Below are 25,289 nucleotides of genomic sequence, written 5' to 3'. Positions count from 1 at the left end.
TATTCACCATGAGGTCATGGTTTACCGGGAAAGATTAAGCATGTCTAATTTGCTGTCTCCATGGCGGCTCTCTCTCTCTGCTTTCTTCCTCCTAGAATTCAGTTCTGTCTTCTCCACCTTCCTAAGTTTTGCCCTATCAGGCCAAGCAGGGTTTTTTTTTATTAATTAACCAATGAAAGCAACACACAAACAGTAGGCCCTCCTACACCACTGTATTAATTAGTACTCTCTGCAATATGAAAACTCACAGACAAAGTTGAAAGAACCACAAATCTATTGATATAAATATAAATATTTGCTCCCCACCGTGGCCGCGGCACGGGAAGGACAGCGAGCGGCTGCGATGACTGACGAGATTGCCAAGGCTCAAGTGGCCCAGCCCGGTGGCGACACGATCTTCGGCAAGATCATCCGCAAAGAAATCCCCGCCAAGATCATCTTCGAGGACGACCGGTGTCTTGCATTTCATGACATTTCCCCTCAAGCGCCAACACATTTCCTGGTGATACCCAAGAAGCATATAGCCCAGATTTCTGTAGCCGAAGATGAAGACGAAAGTCTTCTAGGACATTTAATGATTGTTGGCAAGAAATGTGCTGCGGACCTGGGCCTGAACCGGGGCTATCGAATGGTGGTGAATGAAGGTGCAGACGGGGGGCAGTCTGTTTACCATATTCATCTCCATGTTCTCGGGGGTCGGCAGATGAATTGGCCTCCTGGCTAAGCAGGTTGGGGCTAATTTTCCCTTCTCTAGATAGTGAGTCAGTTGGCAAGCTCCAGTATGTTAAATGGCACACATAGTTTTGCCTGTGTATGGAGAAATTGAAGAGATCATTTAAAATCCTGTGCCTAATAAAAGACAATTGTTGCAAAAAAAAAATAAAAAAAAAATAAATAAATAAATATAAATATTTAGCAAGGGATTTGATAATATAACCATCAAGCAAGACAACATAAATTTTACACTTGGATCTGTGCCTTTCCTAGCCATGGAATTTGATCCAATTTACAGGAATAAATTTCCTCTTGTGGATCACACTTCATCAAATGACAGAATTTTCTTATCCTCAGTTCTCACACACCAGAGTTCTTTAAGCAGTATATTTAATTTGTTTCTTCAGTCGTATATATTGAATATACTTATATATTCAGGACAAGGACTGTGCTGCATTTATAGTGTGGCATGGAATATCTTTTCTTTTCTTTTCTTTTCCTTTCTTTTCTTTTCTTTTCTTTTCTTTTCTTTTCTTTTCTTTTCTTTTCTTTGAGACAGGGTTTCTCTGTAACTTTGAAGCTTTTCCTGGAACTAACTCTTGTAAACCAGACTGGCCTTGAAGTCATAGAGGTTTGCCTGCCTCTGCCTCCCTAGTGTTGGGATTACGATTATGTGATATGACTACTCAGTTTACATTTAATATTTTCAACTCTTTTGAAGGCATTTTTACAACTAAACACTGTATTAAAATGTTTAAATGATGAACTTTGAAGACAACTGGGATGGCTAATATTGGTTGTCAAAGTGACTATATCTGGAATCAACTAAAATCCAAGCAGATGACACAACTCTAAAGGATTTTCTTGATTGGATTTTTTGAAGTGAAAGGACTTACCATTAATCTGGGCTATACCTTCTGGTGGCAGATCATATTTTTTAAAAAAAAAGGTGAAAAAAAGGAAGCTTTTCTATTTTGCTTGCTTGTTAGCTCTTTGGTAAATACAACTATCCTGCTGCTAAGACATACCGTTACTAGTGTTAGGACCTATATCTTTGGATTACAAAGTAGGCTGAAAGCTGGAAGCTCTCTAGTGCTTTCTGGAATGACAGCATCAAATTTGGGCTTCTGAGATATGCAGAGTCATGGATTGAGCAACTGCCAGATTTCTGGCCTCTCTTTTATGATACAGGCATTATCGTGCTCCCTGGATAGGATCCTGTAAGTCACTCTAGTGTGTGTGTGTGTGTTGTATATATGTTTATGCTGATTCATTTTATCATTTCTGTTCCTTTAGAGAATGATGACCAACACAACTTGTCATGCAAGAAATGGTTATTGAGAAACAGTTATAATATGAATTTTTAAAGTATCTGGGACAGTCTTTGCAATTCTCAGACACCTGGAGTCATTGAAGGTTCTCCTAGTACATGAAGAGCAATAGATGTCTGTTGTATAGTTCATTTTTTATTATCCTAAATTAAATGCTGAGAAAAGCAAGTAATATATTGATTCCATATGTAAAATTTAGACAATTTATGGGAAAATAACAATGTTATCTGGTTGCTTCTAGCATCTGTGAATGAAGACAAAAAGAACCCAATGTGATCCATGACAAATTAACCAACTTCTAACATCTCAGAATACAGTGATGAAGGAAGAGAATTAACTCAGTAATACAACTGAATAGCTGTAAATTCGTATAAAACTCTAGAGGTTTCTTATTGAGTCATGAAGTAGAAACCTTTTTCTGGCAACCATGGAATTCAGTTTGCAGAAAATCAAACTGAGGGAAGCCCTCATGATTAGATTGGCTGAATGACAAGAAAATTCAAGTCACAACCTCAGAAGGTATCAATAAAGTAAGAGGAATGAAAGGTAAGGAGTGGGATCCTTTACTTTGTGAAAAAACACCAATGATAGCCTTTGCTGGAGAGGTTGTGGAGAAAGGGGTACACTCATCCATTGCTGGTGAGAATGCAAACTTCTGCAACCACTTTGGAAAGCAGTGTGGCAGCAGTTTCTCAGGAAATTCGGGATCAACCTACCTCTGGACCCAGCAATACCACTCTTGGGAATATACCCAAGAGATGCCTTATCATACAACAAAAGTATATGCTCAACTATGCTCTTAGCAGCATTGTTTGTAATAGCCAGAACTTGGAAACAACTTAGATGCCCTTCAATGAAAGAATGGGTGAAGAAAGTATGGAATATATACATATTAGAGTACTACTCAGCAGTAAAAAACAATGACTTCTTGAATTTTGCATGCAAATGGACAGAAATAGAAAACACTATCCTGAGTGAGGTACGCCAGAACCAAAAAGAGGAACATGGGATGTACTCACTCATATTTGGTTTCTAGCCATAAATAAAGGACATTGAGCCTATAATTCGTGATCCTAGAGAAGCTAAATAAGAAGGTGAACCCAAAGAAAAACATATAGGCAATATAGGCATCCTCCTGAATATTAAACTTCATCAGGCCATGAAAGGAGACAGAGACAGAGACCCACATTGGAGCACCGGACAGAAGTCTCACAATCCAAAGGAGGAGCAGAAGGAGAGAGAGCACGAGCAAGCAACTCAGGACCGCCAGGGGTGCACCCACACACTGAGACAATGGGGATGTTCTATCGGGAACTCACCAAGGCCAGCTGGACTGGGTCTGAAAAAGCATGGGATAAAACCGGACTCGCTGAACATAGCAGACAATGAGGACTACTGAGAACTCAAGAACAATGGCAATGGGTTTTTGATCCTACTGCACGTACTGGCTTGGTGGGAGCCTAGGCAGTTTGGATGCTCACCTTACTAGACCTGGATTGAGGTGGGTGGTCCTTGGACTTCCCACAGAGCAGGGAACCCTGATTGCTCTTAGGGCTGACGAGGGAGAGGGACTTGATGGAGGAAGGGGGAGGGAAATGGGAGATGGAGGCGGGGAGGAGGCAGAAATCTTTAATAAATAAATAAATAAATTTAAAAATAAATAAATAAAAAAGAAAAAAAAAGAAAAGGTGGGCAAACCCTGCAGTAGCTGAGGAATTTAAACTATTAGATTCTGAAGAGATTATCTCAATTGAGAAGGTAGACACTTCCCCAGTAGAGCAGGAAGTACCCCTTTTAGCAATAGCCCCACCATCTTTGCTTTAGATAAATAACACTTAACTCTCTGACAACCTGAGAGTAAATTGCCCTGAAGGAGATGCTAGGCAATTCAACACTGATGTCCCCGAGAACCCAGAAATAGTTACCTCTAGACCTGTAACCGTTCTCAAGGTTAAACAGCCTCGTAGATGGGAGATGAAGAGTATTCCATGAGGCCATATGCAATATCACTAAAAGAATTTAATAAGTTTGCTACTGCACTTGTGAAGCACAAGTTCATGAAAATATATGGAAATGGAATTTTAGACATTCAGATAATTGTAGCAGGAACATAACATTGGATTAGGTTGATTTTGCCGATATAAGCCCACAGAATGACGAGTTTAAGTTTAATATTGAGGCTAGGACATCTTAAAAGGCATAAAACATTTGTTTTATTGGTTGGTTGAAGCATTTGTTTAAAAATAGGCCTTCTGAAAAAGAGCAGGAGATGTCTGATACCTCTTGGTTTAGTGTTGATGAAGGGACTTTAAGGCTCAGGAAAACTGCAATGTATAAAAACTTAATCTTTCTCAATGGGAAGGTCCACAAGACATGGCCTTCAGTAATCCGATAAAATGGAAAATGGTGAGAGGGACACCAGTACATGTGAAGAGCTTCATTGTTGCCCTTTTCCTTATGCCAGTATTTGGGGTTGAAGACGCTGCTGTTCAACTAGGTGGATTAAATGCGGTGGGTTTAATTGTTCCTAGAAGTAGCAGAGGCCAGGTGACTGCACTAAATCATCAAGAGAAAGTTGAGTACATTCACATTAATGAGCAGCACAGGCAAGCCTACATTCACCCACAGTGGCCTAAAGCTCAGTGGACAACACAGGTAAGGCGATGTCTCTTATAGTGTGACTCATACCTGACAGAATACAGAAAATTATATTTATGATGGCATAACTCAAATAGACCTTTGGTACTGGCTATCATGATGTTTCCAGAAATAAAATAGACAGACAATAAGACTTCTATGTTTTTGTTCAAACTATATAAAGAGAAATATCCTGGAACAAATAATAGAAAAGCTGCATTGGACTGCAGTATTAGGGAATGTAAGCCTGTGAACAAATTTTGAGATCAGATCCAGCCTGAGTACCTACAGACTTTCATAAGGGGAATGATATACACCCTGAGGAAAATGAAACAACCAGACTTCTTGCAGCTATTAAATACTTCTAAATTTATATTAATTCTAAGAACCCTTAAAAGCATTGCGACCTTCCAGTTAAAGTAGGAATCTATAGAAGTAATGTGAAAAATAAAATTTTGGCTCCCTAAATCCCAATTCATAGCACGTCCACCAAACCCCTGAATTCACCCTGTGGTTATTTCCTCAGTTCCAGAATGTATTAATTAGGATAGATAAATTTTGAAATTTACAGATTCTCACAGTAGTTCCCTGACCTGTACTGTGAGGGCTATTGTGGTTGAAAGGTTCAAATAGGAGCTATTGAAGCTGCTGTTAACAGGGGAAATAGTCACCTAAACCAATGCTATATCCCTGGGAGGGCAGAGATTACTCCCATCATCACGGACTTCAAGAGTCAGGGGAGGACTCCAGCACCAGATTGGAAGTGCTGAAGCACCTAGTTTCCTGAACTTCTGGACTTAACAACTACCGTATAGTCTTGGTCTCTCCCACGTGAGACAGCCATTGTTGAACTACCTGTGCTACAGCCTGTAAATCATTTGAAAGAGACAATAGTTATATATACACATGTTTATATTATATACCCATACATTTGTCCTATTAGTTCTGTTCTTTGTAATAACTCTAATAAAATGGTCTTGAAAAACCAACTGTTTTATTTAGTTTTGTTTGAGAGATTTTGTAAGAGATCATTAGAATTGGGTTTAAGTCAAATTGTTCTCATAATACTAGCACTTGGTCCACATGCAAAGTTTATATGAAAAGTATTATTTATAAAAATAATTATATATATATATTTAATCTGGTAGCTTGAAATTTGTATAAGACTTTCTAAAACACATTGGTCATCTGGCTGTTTGCTAGTGGTCACTGTCAGCAAAATCCTAGAATCAATGCTTTTATTCTAGTGCTTATTTGTACCACAAAGAAATCACTGTAGTTAAAATTGTTTCACATATTTTATACTGGTAGAGTACACATAAGAATGTAGGCTATAAATAAAGAGCCCCATTAAATTTGATACATAATTATTGAACAAAACTCAGCAAGAATTAGATACAGTTAAAACAGCAACAAACTACATAGCTATTCTACAACTGCTTATTTTTTAAGATTTTTCACGGGGAGTGATTATTTTCACTTTTTTGTTTTGTTTTCTTCTCTTTTATTGGACTTATTGACTGGACCTGGACCTATAGTTAGTATTAAGGCTCACTATGTATGCTGGGATCTAAACTCTGGTCTTGTGGAAGAGCAGTGAATGCAGACCCAGTCCAGAATGTGAGCTCTTTGAGCCTCTCTGCAAATAGTAAATTCAGTTCATTCTCAAGCATGATGATGACTCATATGATAAGATTTTGTGCTGTGAGCAGATGGCTTCAAGTAGGTCAGAAAATGACTTGAGAAAGCAAGATAAGCGGACTAGCTGGAAACATTTATTATTTGATTAAAAACTAGTCATTTTTCACATGGTTTAAACTATCTTCAGGTGTCAAATGGGAGTACATGAAATTTTTAAAATATTTTCTAGCCATAAAAAGATATTTATTAATATTATTATCAGTCTTTGAAAAGTTTAAACTCAATAGTTTGAACTATTCTATATAAATTATATTTAAAAAATCATACTCTATATATGTATTATCTCTTTATATATTTACTCAATATAATTGAGTTAAATTCCTGTTGTGGTATAGTATTTAATTCAGATTAAACATACCTATCTTTTTAACTCTTATCAATCTGTACAGATGTGGGGCAAGAAAGAAGAGAGGTTAAAAGATTTGAGGAAACATCAAACCAGATGTGGATTCTAATTAATGAGTCCCTCTCATGTTATACTCAAATGATTTTCACAAATTTAGGGTAGCTGGCTTTGCTTTAAGCAATCTGAAGACTTGGAAAGCTTATGTTAGATCAACAACCGACCATTAGTCTTAATACAACCAAGTGAAAAAGTCAGTGAGAAAACTTAGATAAGAGGCAAGTCAATCTAGTCCGTATGTAAAACGGAATAGAGAAAAAATTACAAGAAGGACTTAGGCAGTCACTGATTGGTCAGAGAGCAGTGAGCATTACCACTGCTAAGGTGCAACCTTTTTCTTCCTGGCCTTGAATTATATTAACATTTAAGCATTTATACTTATTAGCATTTTTCTATCACATTTTATATTACAGAATAATTATGCTAAATTGCTGCATTGCTGTATGTGATTATAAATTTCATCTGAGTTCTAATGTATAACCAGCACAACGAGTATAAAAACTGAGGGAACTCAGAAGGTCTAAAATTAGATTTTTCCCTTTGCAGTTTGTCACTGAAAGTGTGATTACAGAAAAGGAATAAAATCCAACTGTAAATTCTCTATTGGCATTATTTACGTATATGTGACTCCTTCTGTTTTTGTAAGAATTGTCATTCTTTTTAGTTCTCAGGGGGAAAACCGTCTTAAGGGATATCATTTCATTGGAAATCATTTCAACTCATAGTCATAGTTTGATAATTAATTAGTTACCAAATTGATGAATTCAGACTGATATGTGCAACTTTTTTTTTTTTTGGTAATACATTAGCTGCCTTTTAAATTCATCCTCAACACAAGAAACAAATGAAATTCTTTCATTTTCATTCTAACCTAAAGGGTTTATTGTTCTGTGATAAATGTTATGGATTTATAGGTACCATAAATTTCATAAACTTTTAAGTATTTTGGGAATATATATATATATATATATATATATATATATATATATATATATATACACACACATATGTAAGCATAAATGTTTGTGGATGCAACTAATTTTTATTATAATTTTGGAAAATTTTTTCCATTCCTGTAATTATCAATATTACATAAACCTATCAATATAAGAGTTACTTTTTATATTTTGGAACCAGATATGAATTTGAATGAGATAAGTGAGAAGATGTATTAATTTAGAAAATATATAGTTTGCCAGGGAATTTGCATTGAGTTAAAGTCATTTAAGCCAATTAACTGTCTTTATACCTCCGAAGAGGAAAATAAAGCTTCTAGTCATGATGACTAAATTTCCAGTGAATTAGTTCATTGTTTCCTCATATTGTATTTTAGAGATGTTGAGGAACAAACTATGTTTTCACTTTCAGAATAACTATTACATGTTTTATAAATAGTCTATCATTTGTTAGAATTGATCCATGTAATGAATGAGTTCGTGAGAGTTGAGTTTCTTGATATATGACAATGAAGTTATTAATGCAAATTTTAAACATTTTATTATTTTAGAGTAAACTTGTATTCATAGAAAAGGACAAACGCAACCATTTTCAAAAATAATACTTATATAATGAACCTATTTGAAACATTAATAATTTTTGAGTATTGAAATTTGTTTTTCTGATTCAAATAGATGTTTTCCAAAGACTTTATTTTGGATTTGAAAAGACAACACTACCTTCCTTCTGTGATGAATGGTGTGACGTCTGTGAGATTATATATAAATTATTCGTACTGTATCTGCTTCATGTTCTATAATTAATTAAATCAGTTTGTGTTGACATGTTTTAATTCCAAGAGAGAAGAGAAACAAGGATATTAAGATAAGAGAATGAGAGAAATCTAATATATTCAATAATAATTTGCTTCAAAGAGTGTTTATTTTTTCAGTGAAATAGAATTTTCATTGTAATGTTAAGAGGACTTTCATATTCATTATGCTATTTGACTTTCAGTAAATCTCAGTGGAGTGGATATTGCCAGGATGATACCAATTTTGTAAATGAGAAGCCAAGCTTTAGAGGACTTAACTATCATTTTGAACATACGGATTTAAATATTCATCCTTGCAACAGGTTTTTTTTAAAACCCACCATATGCCAGACATGCTGTAAGCACTAAGTATGCTGATACAAACAAACTCAAAGTCCCTGACACAAAAGAGTTTCCATCTTAGGAAGTCAGGCCGGCAGTAATCAAAGGCTGACATAAGGAGCCAGTGTGAAGTGTGGATTTGCAAACAGTGAAGGTAGGGAAGGCAGGAGGTGAACCTAGTAGTTGAGAACAGAGTATTGTATATGAGCAGACTATTGTTTCTGATGGGATGGATACAGAAGCCTTCTGAGGAGTGTGGGAACAAAGACACCTATTAATTTGATATACATTCTGCAAAGTGCTGTACTTTGGATCTGGAATGCCCCACAATTTAACCACAGCTTGCTTTACCAGCTGAAGAATTAAAGTCATGTAAATCTTAAAGGTTTGGACTTGATTGGAAGCACTGTGAGCATATCCCTGTGCTTCTCAACTTTACCCTGAAATGAGCACCTGACTCTCACAGGCACTTCTTTTCATGATGCATTGTTTTTCTATCAACCACAAACCATGGAAACCAAGAAGACATGAACAGGCCTCTGAGAATGTGAGCCAAATTAGCCTATTTCTATTTAAGAGATGGTTACACATCACTTTTTTCACAGTAATGAGAATATGACTATCATCTGAAAAAAGAAATAAAGGCAAAGAGTCAGACCTTGGGAGAATATTCAGTGTGCTGCCATTGCCATAGGAAGGTCTTCGCTGTAGCAATGATTCTAGTGCTTATTCCAAAAGACATGGAATGCCTGTAGGTTTGTCTGTTGCTTGAAAATAACTCTATAGTTAATTGCAAGGAGATAAAAATGTTATGCCTACTTCCTGACTAATTCAGAATAGTCATGAAAAGGTGGGATTTCTATACTGATAAACAGCTGAGTAGTTCTCAAATTCTTCTAGATGAAAGAAGCAATAAATCACTTTGAATGTTGACTGAGAGCTGATAGGATCAGGCAGATGTCTGCCTAAATACCAATTCTAGCAATCTCCTTTATCCTATAAAGACTTATAAATGTAGACAAAATAGTCTATTAACTACACATCTGGGCTTTAAATTTATTTTCCATTTAGTAAAATAAAACTAATAAAAAATGTTTATTAGAAACAGATCAGAAAATCAGAAAAGGCTGTCATTGCATGCCTTACGAGAATTTGCAGAGAAAATAGTATTTTTAAGACAACTATCAGATGCTCATCAGAGTTCCCTAATACTTAAAACAATATAATTTAATTTTAATTTTTTCTTAAGAGAATTTTTTCCAAAATGTAGTACAACCCTTAAAAATTTCTCCTTACTTTTAACAAATATTTTGTATTGGAATGTAGTAAAAATACCTAGATACACCATAAATATCAGCATATTGATCACAACTTCACTTGTTTAAATTGCTAAAAATACAAACCAAAGAAAGCTTAAAAGATGAGTAATGAGCTACTATATAGTCAGTCACAAATAGATATAGATAAATAGATATTTATTTAACATGGCAATAAAATTATTACATTGTATTTACATTTTCCCCAAAAGAGTACAACTGAGAACAACATACAGATTATATTATCTATTTATAAATATGTTCAACATTATAAAATTCTCAAAAATAAACATTACCTATCAAAAGTATTTTAAAGAAACTTACAAATTACTTGATAAATATCTTCTACTCAAGATTTTTCTATAATGAATATGTATCAAGCTTTTATTATCAGAATTAGAACAGTGGTAGGAATCATTAGTTTATATATATAAATTAATTTATATATATATATATGTATCATGATATATCATGGCCCATTTATTGGCTACAGTATTTCCCTATAAGAAGGTTATTGATTGCTAACTCTCAATAAGCATATATAGAAAGTTGAAGAAAATCTATTAAGATAGGTTCATTTTCTGTTCAAATACATCATATACCTTCTCCAGAAATCTTTGCTATATTTCTCCATATTATTTCATATCCCATTAGATTATAGTGGCTACCACAAGGAAGTGAAAGCAGAGGCTACATGATTATCTAATATCTGAAGCTTCCAACATAAATCAAACATTCATGACATGTTTTCTACTAGTATAATTTCTCTATGTTTGTAAATGAAATTAAGAAATAGCACATATAGATTTAACATGTCACATAGTTGAAAGTGTAAAATGCAAATATGAAATAAAATATTTAAAGATTTCAGAATTCATGTTTTTATTTAAGACTAAAATTTGTCAGCACATGCAAATTATAATTTTGCCATAATTTAGTGAATGAAAATGCATTTCACTTAATAAGTGCTTTTGAATCTACCCAGAATTATTTCCATTTTCATGGTTTTCATTTCTGAGACCATAAAATTGTTCACCATAAACTTCTCAAATATCATTATGTATCCTTATTCTATAATACTACCACATAAAGCTATTAAGCAGTGACACAATATACAGTCAGCATTATTTTGAAAAGTAAGTTAGTGACAAATGAATTATATGTATGAGAGTTAATATAATTTTCTATTAAAATTTTTATAAACCATAAATAATTTGATAATTTCTAAATTTTGTATCATATATTTAAATTTCAAAAGCATTTAATATTTACTCATGTTCCTTCCTGAAACATTTTGCCTTAATAGATTCTAAAGATATACAAGCTCCACTATGCATATGAGATTAGGTAATTTCAGTGTTACTGTAATTTCACCAAAATTTTTTATATAAATAATTTGTGACCTTTGTTTAATAATACTTTATACATTAAAGCTATGCTGGGAGTTACAATCTTACATGTACTTACATTTATGTGAAATTGGTTTATGAAATGAATATGTCATAAGGAAAGGTTGAATAAAGTAGGACAACCACAAGGTAAAAAATACAGCAGAAAGTACTGTATGGAAAGTACTGGATAAAATTAGAACTGAGAAAGTCAGCAATCCCACTAAAACAGATTAACTTTTTGGTGCCTGAGCTCTTATCTGCAGAATCAGGAAGGGTTTGTGTTGCATTGTAATGCTAGAGTAGAAAATACCTTGTCCAAGTAGCCATGGCAAATATTTCAGACAGAGAACAGTGAACGCTCAACTTATGGTATTGAAGTCACCAGAAAATGGGAAACAAATGTTCACAGGACCTTCTTGTCAGATTCCAACCATTATTTTTTGATCTTTACTTATGCAAGTTATCTTGGGAGATTCTAGAATGTATAGGAAATAAAATGTTAACTGAAGATGGGCCTCCATGCTTTCAAACATACTGCAGTTACTTTGAAGTCATCAGCTATGATTACAGTCTGATTTTATGATCATTCAGCTCTTTGAGGGTCACCCAAAATCCTGTAATAACATCTTGCCTGTGTTTTGTAAGCAATCCCAAAAGGCTCATTGGTTATTAGGACTGGACTTTGATGGAATCATTCCTCTGTCTGTTATTGATGTGTTATCTAGGATGAAGAGATGTTTGTTTATATCTCCCCAGGAGAAATTGGTCCACAAGTTTGTAGTTGCAGATATCCACAAGGTTATAGGAAGCCTTGAGCCTTTATGATATACAAAGACTGTGAAGGCAAGGGATTCTCCAAAATTAGAAGACAAGAACTTCATTAAACCGACATTGAAAAACTGCATTCCCCGTCTGCTTTACCTTAATGTCTCTATGACTCAGATACCAGTAACTCAGTATGAACAATGAGGGTTTGAGAGAGTGAAGGTCACAGTGATTGTTACTTGACATCCTGAATTCTTTCTTTAGGGGGTTGATTGGAAACATTTTCAATCCTTTCATCAAGCAGTTCTGGGACAATCAACATGATAAGTATGACTCTTTTTCTTAAGGGATGACCACGAAGAAGGATACTAAGTAAAAAGTGAAGGATGCTGTGATCAAGTGGAAAGCAGAGGGGTCATGTTATCATTCAACATAGTTTTATTCTCATGTTCTGAAAACACATGAAATAGACTGTTAATTTTATCAAGATTTTACTGTACTTGGCTCTGGACTAGAGAAAGTAATTACAAAGAAGGTTAAGAGGATAGATGGTTTTAATATTAAACAATTTATTAAGTAAAAATAAATGAGCATAAGAAAAAAGACACATAATGTGTTCATTGTCTCTTTGGTTTTGTGGTGTTACGCTCACGATCTGAATAATTCATTTTAAAGCCAGTACAAGTAAACCTCTTTTTAATATTCTATTTGTAGCCCAACATGCTTATATTTACAATACAATCCTTAAATAAAATATATTCTGCACCAGTTGTGTTTCTGCTTAGAATTCTTCTTTTAAACCCATGATAAAGGGAGCCTTTGTCTATAGCCACTTGTGAAGTCCAAGAACGCTTCTCCACATTCTTATTAGAATAAACAGAGCATGAGAAGTAAAAATTACTTCTAAGGGTCACTGAGATTGTTTCAGCAAAGAAATTGGTATACCCTGTAGGATGACCAATGACTGCACAACCACCCAACACTTGCAGGATCTAAGCAGGTCAAGCTCAGTGAATATATTCCCCATTAAAATGATCATTATATGTGCTGCAGAAACAGCAGTGAAGATGATAAATTTGGATTAATATCCCCTTTTTCAGAATATTTGTAAAGTGATCTATTTTACTCTTATACTATCTAGTCTGCCTCAGTTTAAATAGACAACATCCTTATTAATGGAAAAAATGAAAAATCAAAATTATCATTTGCCAAAAATTATAGAAGTTAGTAAAGAAAGCTTTAAAATGTAACAAATAAAATCACAAAGGATGGCACCATTACAGCAGAAAATGCCTGACATTGTGTCTATTATTTCCCCTTTAAGGGACAGTCTGTTTTTGTTCAGCTGTGGCATGTGTATTGTTTTACTCTATATATTTGTCCAATTATATGTTAAAATGTGATGCAAATATAATTGAATTTTAGTAGGACAGTAGCTCCTTTTTTGTAGTAGCCTAGCAGGAGAATAATTTATTGCTGATCACTTTGGGAGATCTTTCATTCATTCTAATAAATAAGAATTGGAAATGTGTCTTGGGTGAAGTTCTTGTTCTGAAAGCAAATCCCTATAAATCAAAGTCAGTAATTGTTTTTCTTATGTTCTGAGTGAATTAAGAACAGCATTACGGTGTTTAATCGTCCTGCCCATGAAAAATGTTGTTTAAGAAGTGCTGTCGAAAACTTTCTTCAAATTAATTAGATACTGCGTGAACAATTTTAATGATAGCATTATAACAACAGGTACATCTCCTGCTGGAGGAAGCAGAAATCATTAACATTGTACATCTATGAAACTGCGAACCGATTGCCAGGCCAAAAGTTGTAATATTTGTCAGGACAAACAGTATTGTCATGTTTAAAATGTAGCCAAATGGGAATCCATCAAACCTATTTTCACAGGGAATCTTTTTTCTTTTCTTTCTTTATGTTCTGTAGTACTTTTAGATATTATTGTTTTTTAAATGAAAATAGATACTTATTTTATCCTAATACATCCCAGCTCCCTCCATATCTTCCAGCTCCTCTTCTTTAGATCCACTAAACTTCCAAATTCCATCTACCTTCATAAGAGAACAGGTTTCCAAGAGATAAAAAAGAATCAGTACCAAAATACGAGTTATACTTAGACAAGGAAAAAGCCCTCATATAGAGGCTGGTCAAAGTAACACAATAGGTGAAAAAGAGTCTCAAGAGCAGGCAAAAGAGTCAGAGACAAATTCATTTCCACTGCAAGGAGTCCCACAAAACAGTACCCTGATAACCATAACATACACACAGATGATCTGGTGCAGACCCTTACAAGCCCCATGCTTGCTGCTTCATTCTCTTTGAGTCCAAGCAATACCTGCTTAGTTGATTCAGTGGGCCATGTTCTACTGGTGTCTCTCCTCCATCCCCTCTGACTCCTACAGGCTTTTCTGTTTTTAGCGAAAGTATATGAGAATCCTTTAACCATTAGCTGATACACTGAATCTGAAACAGCATATTGCCAAATCATACACGGATTTCATAAATGATTGGTACTAATTTAGGCAATAATGTTATGAAAAGGGTAGGTGTTAATCATGACATTATCAATAAGGTATATTTGTGTTGTATACACAATTTGAATGTACTAATTCACTACTTTAAGCAATATTTGAAATGCTGATATTTCCTAAGAAATAAGATTTTATGTGACTTTAACCATGCTGTTCTTCTGTCAGGAAAGGGTGTGTGTGTGTGTGTGTGTGTGTGTGTATTTCCCTAACACAAACCTATCAGAACTTATCAACTGATGCATAGAGAATTCAGAGTGATGTAAGCTGACCACACTTAAGGCACATTCTGAGTTGATTACATGAACTTTGTGGACTTCAGTGGAAGCATATGAGCTTCAAACACATGTGTTTTCATGAACATTTTAAAGTTCAAGCTAATCCATACGAAGTATAAAACTATTTTAAAATGTTTTATTAATTCTTATTAACAGCCTTCTGAGTCTAGTTTTATAGAAGAAGTACACAATGGCAGATTTAGTCATCAAAACACAATTTCTTTTATGAATACAAGTGCAGGCAAATGAAGAAAAACACACAGCCTCCCTGTATGAAAAAATATGTTAACAAGATAATTAGCACTATATGTTCTGGAACTGCAGAAAATTAAGCACTCATATATACCTTTCCAGTTTCTCAATTTTATTGTTTAGATAGGAATGTACTATGTGTTTTTCCCCACTCTCCTCCCTTCTCCCTTTCTTTTTTTTTTTTTTTTTTTTTTTTTTGGTTTTTTTGAGACAGGGTTTCTCTGTGGTTTTGGAGCCTGTCCTGGAACTAGCTCTTGTAGACCAGGCTGGTCTCGAACTCACAGAGATCCGCCTGCCTCTGCCTCCCAAGTGCTGGGATTAAAGGCGTGCGCCACCACCGCCCGGCTCCCTTCTCCCTTTCTACCCTCCCCTCTGCTCTCCTAGCAAAACATGGCAATGTATTTTTCAGTAGGAAAGCTTCTTGTCTCATTATTACTCTTGGAAATTTGTTGTTATTTTGAAGCTATCAAAGCACATTCTGACATTCATCTTTGCTCACGATGTTTACGTCTAGGGCAAGACAAAATATAATTTTTTGTAGCTAGGATAAATAAATAGCTATATGATAAAACATAAAAGGTAACAAAGGACCCCTGGACTTAATAAAGGCAGAAACAACTTTCAGAAAAAGAATGTATACATAAAACATAATACTGCACAGTACATAAGAAAATCTGAGTTTTGGTCTGCTTTTAAGCAAGTTGGGAAATTGATTTCTTTAGCTGAATAATTTTCTCTCTATTATCAAAGACTTGCAGGTGTTTATGAATTTTCAAACTCCCACTACCTCTTACCATTTGTGCATCAGTCCTTCAGAATTCACATGTTCTTCAGGTGTGTGGGGGTCATGATGATCAACATTAGCATGGGCTTTCAGAGAGAAGCATGGGAATTCTGGGAATTCTGATTGGTCTCCTAGTGGAAAGGTTGGGAGATTTCTGAATAAAATTTTCAGTCTAAGATTTCCTATTTACATCCACAGAATGTGATATATTGTAATAATACCTATCTCAGTGTTATCTTAAATGAGGAAGAGCCACAAAGAAGACTAGCATACTGTCCTGCTCACAGTAAGTAAACAGATGCTGCCTAGATGATAGAGGTACTCAAAGTCAGGGGGTCTATACTTTTTCTTTATTGAATCTACACGATAACCTTGACTCGCTGGGGGAAGTACTACTATTGCTTAATTACTGATTGTATATTGTAGATAGAACAGACAATAAGAAAAAATGACATCAGTGTATTCCAGATGGTTTATGATAAACATTATTGTGAAGGTTAAAAGAACACATGTATTTATTTAGGGTTTTGACTGACATTAAAATCTTGTATACAATGACTCTTACAATTCACTAATAATATATAGAGTACTTTCATTAATTATTGATGAGGAACCATTGCTTTTATGTCTTTTATTTTTATTTTATCTTTTAATGTATAAATTTGTATGGAAAATCTGCAAGATTTAACATGATTCCCAAGTGAAATCACTAATTTTTGCAATGGCTCCTTGGATATAATCATAACATAAACAACAGAACAAAAATAGACAGGTGCAACTATATAAAACCAAAAGAATTTAATAGCCAAGGAAGCAGAAGAATGCAAGGATAAGTTATAGAATAAAATAAATATTTAAAATTTTGCATGAAAGTGTTTAATCTCTAAAAAGTAAAAAAACTCTTACAAATTAATATCAAAATGTAAAACAAAATGGAATACAATAATTTAGCTTGTTTTTTATTTATCTATTTATCTATTTATTTATTTATTAAAGATTTCTGCCTCCTCCCCGCCTCCATCTCCCATATCCCTCCCCCTTCCCTGATCAAGTCCCTCTCCCTCGTCAGCCCTAAGAGCAATCAGGGTTCCCTGCCCTGTGGGAAGTTCAAGGATCACCCACCTCCATCCAGGTCTAGTAAGGTGAGCATCCAAACTGCCTAGGCTCCCACCAAGCCAGTACGTGCAGTGGGATCAAAAAAACTCGGGCGGTGGTGGCGCACGCCTTTAATCCAGGCACTCGGGAGGCAGAGGCAGGCAGATCTCTGTGAGTTCGAGACCAGCCTGGTCTACAAGAGCTAGTTCCAGGACAGGCTCCAAAACCACAGAGAAACCCTGTCTCGAAAAATCAAAAGAAAAAAACAACAAAAAAGAAAAAAAGAAAAAAAAAAAGAAAAAGAAAAACCGATTGCCATTGTTTTTGAGTTCTCAGTAGTCCTTATTGTCCGCTATGTTCATTGAGTCCAGTTTTATCCCATGCTTTTTCAGACCCAGGCCAGCTGGCCTTGGTGAGTTCCCGATAGAACATCCCCATTGTCTCAGTGTGTGGGTGCACCCCTCGCGGTCCTGAGTTGCTTGCTCGTGCTCTCTCTCCTTCTGCTCCTGATTTGTACCTTGAGATTTCAGTCCGGTGCTCCAATGTGGGTCTCTGTCTCCATCTCCTTTCATCGCCTGATAAAGGTTAATATTCAGGAGAATGCCTATATGTTTTTCTTTGGGTTCACCTTCTTACTTAGCTTCTCTAGGATCACGAATTATAGGCTCAATGTCCTTTATTTATGGCTAGAAACCAAATATGAGTGAGTACATCCCCTGTTCCTCTTTTTGGGTCTGGCTCACCTCACTCAGGATAGTGTTTTCTATTTCTGTCCATTTGCATGCAAATTTCAAGAAGTCATTGTTTTTTACTGCTGAGTAGTACTCTAATATGTATATATTCCATACTTTCTTCACCCATTCTTCCATTGAAGGGCATCTAGGTTGTTTCCAGGTTCTGGCTATTGCAAACAATGCTGCTATGAACATAGTTGAGCATATACTTTTGTTGTATGAGAGGGCATTTCTTGGGTATATTCCCAAGAGTGTTATTGCTGGGTCCAGGGGTAGGTTGATCCCGAAATTCCTGAGAAACCACCACACTCTTACCAAAGTGGTTGCACAAGTTTGCATTCCCACCAGCAATGGATGAGTGTACCCCTTTCTCCACAACCTCTCCAGCAAAAGCTATCATTGGTGTTTTTGATTTTAGCAATTCTAACAGGTGTAAGATGGTATCTTAAAGTTGTCTTGATTTGCATTTCCCTGATCGCTAAGGAAGTTGAGCATGACCTTAAGTGTCTTTTGGCCATTCGAACTTCTTCTGTTGAGAATTCTCTGTTCAGCTCAGTACCCCATTTTTTAATTGGGTTAATTAGCATTTTAACGTCTAGTTTCTTGAGTTCTTTATATATTTTGGAGATCAGACCTTTGTCAGTTGTGTGGTTGGTGAAGGTCTTCTCCCAGTCAGTGGGTTGCCTTTTTGTCTTAGTGACAGTGTCCTTTGCTTTACAGAAGCTTCTCAGTCTCAGGAGGTCCCATTTATTCAATGATGCCCTTAATGTCTGTGCTGCTGGGGTTATACGTAGGAAGTGTTCTCCTGTGCCCATGTGTTGTAGAGTACTTCCCACTTTCTCTTCTATCAGGTCCAGTGTGTTCAGACTGATATTGAGGTCTTTAATCCATTTGGACTTGAGTTTTGAGCATGGTGATAGATATGGATTTATTTTCATTCTTCTACAGATTGACATCCAGTTTTGCCAGCACCATTTGTTGAAGATACTCTCTTTTTTCCATTGTATACTTTTAGCTCCTTTATCAAAAATCAGGTGTTCATAGGTTTGTGGGTTAAAGCCAGGGTCTTCTATTCGATTCCATTGGTTGACTTCTCTGTTTCTATGCCAATACCAAGCTGTTTTCAATACTGTAGCTCTGTAATAGAGTTTGAAGTCAGGGATGGTAATGCCTCCAGACAATCCTTTATTGTATAAGATTGTTTTGGCTATCCCGGGTTTTTTGTTTTTCCATATAAAGTTGATTATTGTCTTTTCCAGATCTGTGAAGAATTTTAATGGGATTTTGATGGGGATTGCATTGAATCTATAGATTGCTTTTGGTAGAATTGCCATTTTTACTATTGATACTCCCAATCCAAGAGCAAGGGACATCCATCCATTTTCTGGTGTCCTCATCGATTTCTTTCTTCAAAGACTTAAAGTTCTTGTTAAATAGATCTTTCACTTCCTTGGTCAGAGTTACCCCAAGATATTTTATGCTATTTGTGGCTATCATGAAAGGTGATGTTTCTCTGATTTCCCTTTCTGCTTCCTTATCCTTAGTGTATAGGAAGGCGACTGATTTTTTGGAGTTGATCTTGTATCCTGCCACATTGCCAAAGGTGTTTATCAGCTGTAGGAGTTCTTTGGTAGAGTTTTTGGGGTCGCTTATGTATACTATCATATCATCTGCAAATAAAGAAAGCTTAACTTCTTCCTTTCCAATCCTAATCCCCTTGATCCCCTTATGTTGTCTTATTGCTATTGCTAGAATTTCAAGCACTATATTGAAGAGGTATGGAGAGAGTGGACAGCCTTGTCGTGTTCCTGATTTTAGTGGGATGGCTTTGAGTTTTTCTCCGTTTAATCTAATGTTAGCTGTTGGCTTGCTGTAAATAGTTTTTATTATATTTAGGTATGATCCTTTTATCCCTAATCTCTCCAAGACCTTCATCATAAAGGTGTGTTGAATTTGGTGACTGCTTTTTCAGCATCCAATGAAATGATCATATGGTTTTTTTTCTTTCAGTTTATTTATATGGTGGATTAAATTGATAGATTTGTGTATGTTGAACCAGCCCTGCATCTCTAGGATGAAGCCTACTTGATCATAATGGATAATTTTTCTAATGTGTTCTTGGATTCAGTTTGCCAGTATTTTATTGAGGATTTTTGCATCGATGTTCATGAGTGAGACAGGCCTGTAATTCTCTTTCTTGGTTGGGTCTTTGTGTGGTTTTGGTATCAGGGTAACTGTAGCTTCATAAACGGAATTTGGCAATGACTCTTCTGTTTCTATATTGTGAAATACATTAAGAAGTATAGGTATTAGGTCTTCTTGGAAGTTCTGGTAGAATTCTGCATTGAAACCATCTGGTCCTGAGCTTTTTTTGGAAGGGAGATTTTCAATAACCATTTCTAATTCTTCGCCACTAACAGGTCTATTTAGATCGTTCACCTGTTCTTGGTTTATCTTTGGTATATTGTACTTATCAAAAAAAATGTCCATTTCTTTTGCATTTTCCAGTTTTGTGGCATACAGGCTTTTGTAGTAAGATCTAATGGTTCTCTGAATTTCTACTGTGTCTGTGGTTATGTCCCCTTTTCATTTCTGATTTTATTTATTTGTGTGTTCTCTCTCTGATGTTTAATTAGTTTGGATAGGGGTTTGTCGATCTTGTTGATTTTCTCCAAGAACAAACTTTTTGTTTCATTGATTCTTTGGACTGTTTTCTGTGTTTTTATTTTGTTGATTTCCACCCTCAGTTTGATTATTTCCAGTCTTCTACTCCTTCTATGTGAGTCTGCTTCTTTTTTTTCTAGAGCACTCAGGTGTGCTGTTAAGTCCCCAATGTATGCTTTCTCCGTTTGCTTTAAGTGGGCAGTTAGTGCTATGAACTTTCCTCTGAGCACTGCTTTCATCATGTCCCATAGGTTTGAGTATGTTGTCTCTTTATTTTCATTAAATTCAAGGAAAACTTTAATTTCTTTCTTGATTTCTTCCTTGACCCAGGTGTGTTTCAGTAGTTGACTGTTCAGTTTCCATGAGTTTGTCGGCTTTTTGGGGGTAGCATTGTTGTTGCCTTCTAACTTTAATCCGTGGTGATCTGATAAGACACAGGTGGACACTGATATTTTTTTGTATCTGTGGAGGTTTCCTTTGTTTCCGAGTATGTGGTCAATTTTCGAGAAGGTTCCATGAGCTGCAGAGAAGAAGGTATATTCTTTCCTATTGGGGTGGAGTGTTCTATAGATGTCTGTTAAGTTCATTTGCTTCATTACCTCCAACAATTCTCTTAATTCTCTATTAGGTTTCTGTCTGATTGACCTGTCCATTGGTGAGAGAGCTGTGTTGAAGTCTCCTACTACTAGTGTGTGTGGTTTGATGTCTGCCTTGAGTTTTAGTAATATTTCTTTTACATAAGTGGGTGTTTTAATATTAGGGGCATAGATATTCAGGATTGAGACTTCAACCTGATGAATTGTTCCTGTTATGAGTATAAAGTGTCCATCTCGATCTCTTCTTATTGATTTTAGTTTGAAGTCCGTTTTGTTAGAAATTAGTATGGCCACACCTGCTTTTTTCTTAGGACCATTTGCTTGAAAAACATTTTCCCAACCCTTTACTCTGAGTAGATGCCTGTCTTTGTGGTTGAGACGTGTTTCTTGCAAACAGCAGAATGTTGGATCCTGTTTTCGTATCCAATCTTTTAGTCTGTGGCTTTTTATAGGTGAATTGAGACCATTAATATTAAGTGATATTAATGATCAGTGATTGTTTACTCCGGTTATTCCTATTGTTTTTGGTAGTAGAGTTTGTGTGTCTCCCTTCTTTGAGTCGTGCTGATGAAGGGTCGTTAGATGCCTGGGTTGTTGTAGGCAGTGTTGGCTATGTTGGATTCCTTGTGTTGTGATTTTCCTTCTATTACTTTCTGTAGGGCTGGATTTGTGGCTATGTATTGTTTAAAATTTGTTCTTATCCTGGAATGGCTTTTCTTCTTCATTGATAGTGAACAATAGCTTGGCTGGGTATAGTAGTTTGGGTTTGCATCCATGTTCTCTTAGTTTCTGTAGTACCTCTATCCAGGACCTTCTGGCTTTCATGGTTTTCATAGAGAAGTCAGGTGTAAGTCTGATCAGTTTACCTTTATAAGTAACTTGCCCTTTTTCCTTTGCAGCTCTTAGTATTCTTTCTTTAATCTGTATATTTTGTGTTTTGATTATAATATGATGAGGGGATGTTTTTTTTTGATCCAGTCTGTTTGGTGTTCTGTATGTTTCTTGAATATTCAAAGGAATATCTTTCTTTATGTTGGGAAAGTTTTCTTCTATAATTTTGTTAAAAATATTTTCTGGGCCTTTGAGTTGTGACTCTTCTCCTTCTTCTATCCCTATAATTCTTAGGTTTGGTCTTTTTATTGTGTCCCATATTTCCTGAATGTTTTGTGATGAGAATTTGTTGGCTTTGCTGTTTTCTTTGATCAGTGCATTTATTTTCTCTATGTTGTCTTCAGAATCTGAGATTCTTTCTTCTATCTCTTGTAGTCTATTGATTATGCTTGTTTCTGTAGTCTCTGCTCATTGACCTAGATTTTCCATATCCAGCTGGTCCTCAGTTTGTGTTTTCTTCCTTGCTTCAATTTCCGTTTTCAATTCTTGAACTGTTTCTATTACCTGTTTGATCGTTTTTTCTTGTTTTCCCAGGGTATCATTTACTTATTTACTCATTTCATCAAACTTTTTGTTATATTTCTCATCCATTTCTGTAAGGGTGTTTTTTACATGTTGTTTAAGGAACTCTATTGCTTTCATAAAGTCAATTTCTTCCGCTTCTTCTGTGTTAGGGTGTTCAAGTCCTTCTGTTGTAAAATCATTGGGTTCTGGTCTTTTCATGTTGTTTTTCAGATTGTTGGGTGAATTCTTGCCTTGGCGCCTGCCCATCTCCTCCTATCAATGCTATCTAATGGGTCTTTTAAGTCAGGAACAGGTTTCCCTGCTGGCCAAGGGCCCCACTTACAAAGTGCCCTCACTCTGTTTCCTGGCTCCCGCCGTGGGCCAAGATTTCTCTCACCACTCAGAAGGATCTTCAGGACTAGGAACAGGCTCCCTATTCACCAGGAGCCTTGCCAACAAAAGGCCTACCCCTCTGTAGGCCATCTACCAAAACAGAGAAACTCCCGCTGCCCTCTGCCCCGAGCCGAGCTCCGGACCCAGTGCCTAAACAGGAAGAGAGAGGTCGCAGTAGAGGAGGAGCAGCCCCAGCAGAGGGTATCAGCCTTTGCAGGCTAAGGGGGGGGGGGGTTCGGGGAATGCTCCTGCTTAGTTTCCTGTGTCCCGCCACATGCCTAGAACACTCTCCCCACTCAGGAGGGTCTTCAGGGACAGGACCAGGCTCCCCATTCACCTGTGGACATAGCAAATAAAAGGCCTCCCACTCTGCGGGCCAGGCCCCAAAAAACCTACTTGATTTAATTGTAATGGGGCGGGCCGGGGATCCCCCGCTTCCATCTTCGCAGGCTGGGGGTCCCAATTTACTTCTTTTAAAAATGTACTAAATCCACATATAGGCATTTCTCTAAAGAAAATTTACAAATGTCCACAGAGTTCTGTATGTGTTCACCATCCCTGGTTATCAGAGAAGTGAGAATTTCAACTGCTTTGCAGCATCACCCAACATGTGCTAGAAAGACTGCAAACTTCAAAGTAAGCAAACAGCTGGAGTCCAAATAGACAGAAGCAGAGAGCATGGTAGTTTCCTGACCTCGGGAAAATGGTGAGGAGAGTCCTCAACTAGGATAGGACTGCCATCAGACATGCAAGCCCGCTTTTGGGTATAAAGTGAAAATGTTTGAAATCATTCCTTGAGAAGCTTTAGTGTCATTTTGATTGCAGCATTATTTATAATAGTCCTGACAGGAAAACAGCACAACTTCTCACAAATGCCTTGGAGGGGAAAAGGGTGACATTTACATAAAGTGACTAACAGTCTTTAAAAAGAAGGGAAGCATGCCATGTGTGTGACAGCATGGATACATGTGAACAACGGTGAAAGAAGTCGGCTAGAAAATAGAAAACAGGACACGATCCTGTACGATGTCTCTGAAAATCAGACCCTGAGAAACAGGGAGGGATGTATCTTTCAGGTTCTGTGTGAGTAGTTAAAGGATTCCTCCTCAGGAGAAATAAGGCTCGAGTCACATGACAAAGATGTTGAGAGATGCGGGCAGCATGGTGACTACATTTTATAGTAGTGTGTGGTGAAATGAAAATGTGCTAAGAAGATGGGTGCACACTGTTCTCATGAAACTCAAAACCAAGAACGAAAGCACAATCACATAGGGTCAGGAAAGAATTCTGATGGTGAATGGAAGTCTTATTATCTTTACTGTGGTGGTAATTTCAAAAGTATATGTTCATGCCCAATCTCATAGAACTATGCAGAGTAAACATTTCCAGTTTTTATCACTAACAGTTATTTTAAAAATAAATAGATCAAAAGACATATTTAAATGCTTGAATTTAGTAACTGTAAGAGTATGATGTCAAGTCAAATACTTGAAATTCAAAGTATAGCTTCGCATTTCCTGTCCAAATATTCATGGATATGGTGTGTAACCTCTTTGTACTTTACTAAATTTTAAGGCACAGTTTTATAATATAAAAGTGATCTCTTGAAAATCTCTTAGCATTGTGCTTAGAGTATTCTAATTATTCACAATTAAGACAGATTTGATAGGTGGCCATTGTGGAGAATGCAAAATAATGTAAAGATCGTGCTGAAAATGTATGAGTACTTTACTCTTTTGTAGGCTGACTGGAAAAAATAGAGAGACCTTGCATCAAGACTGAAGGGCTCTGAAACATGGCAGAAAGACCAGATGTGGCCAGGTGTGAGAATGAAGAATTAGGGAAAATCAGATTCACCTGATGAGCCGGGCGATAGTGGCGCACGACTTTAATCCCAGCACTTGGGAGGCAGAGGCAGGTGGATCTCTGTGAGTTCGAGACCAGCCTGGTCTACAGAGCTAGTTCCAGGACAGGCTCCAAAGCCACAGAGAAACCCTGTCTCGGAAAACCAAAAAAAAAAAAAAAAAAAAAAAAAAAAACAGATTCACCTGATGTTTTAGACCATATTTAAGAGTTTATCTTTCAGTATAATTTGAGGGGACTGTAGCTAACATGTTTAAGCACAGACATTACAAGGCCAGACATTCATTAACAAAGAAAGTAAAAAAGTAGAAAAGGGATCGGGCAATGGTGGCGGCGCACGCCTTTAAT

General features: G+C 36.2%; 1 protein-coding gene across 1 annotated transcript; it reads left to right on the top strand.

Moving 5' to 3' along the window:
* Positions 1-311: 311 nt before the first annotated feature.
* LOC130884083 (adenosine 5'-monophosphoramidase HINT1-like) lies at positions 312-868 on the top strand. The gene has a single exon (XM_057785025.1). The coding sequence runs from the start codon at positions 344-346 to the stop codon at positions 722-724; it is 381 nt and encodes a 126-aa protein (XP_057641008.1). The 5' UTR covers positions 312-343; the 3' UTR covers positions 725-868.
* The last annotated feature ends 24,421 nt before the right edge of the window (positions 869-25,289 follow it).

The sequence above is a fragment of the Chionomys nivalis genome, chromosome 11 (assembly GCF_950005125.1).
Source record: "Chionomys nivalis chromosome 11, mChiNiv1.1, whole genome shotgun sequence".
Classification (NCBI taxonomy): Eukaryota; Metazoa; Chordata; class Mammalia; order Rodentia; family Cricetidae; genus Chionomys; species Chionomys nivalis.
This window is presented reverse-complemented; position numbering and strand designations above follow the sequence as displayed.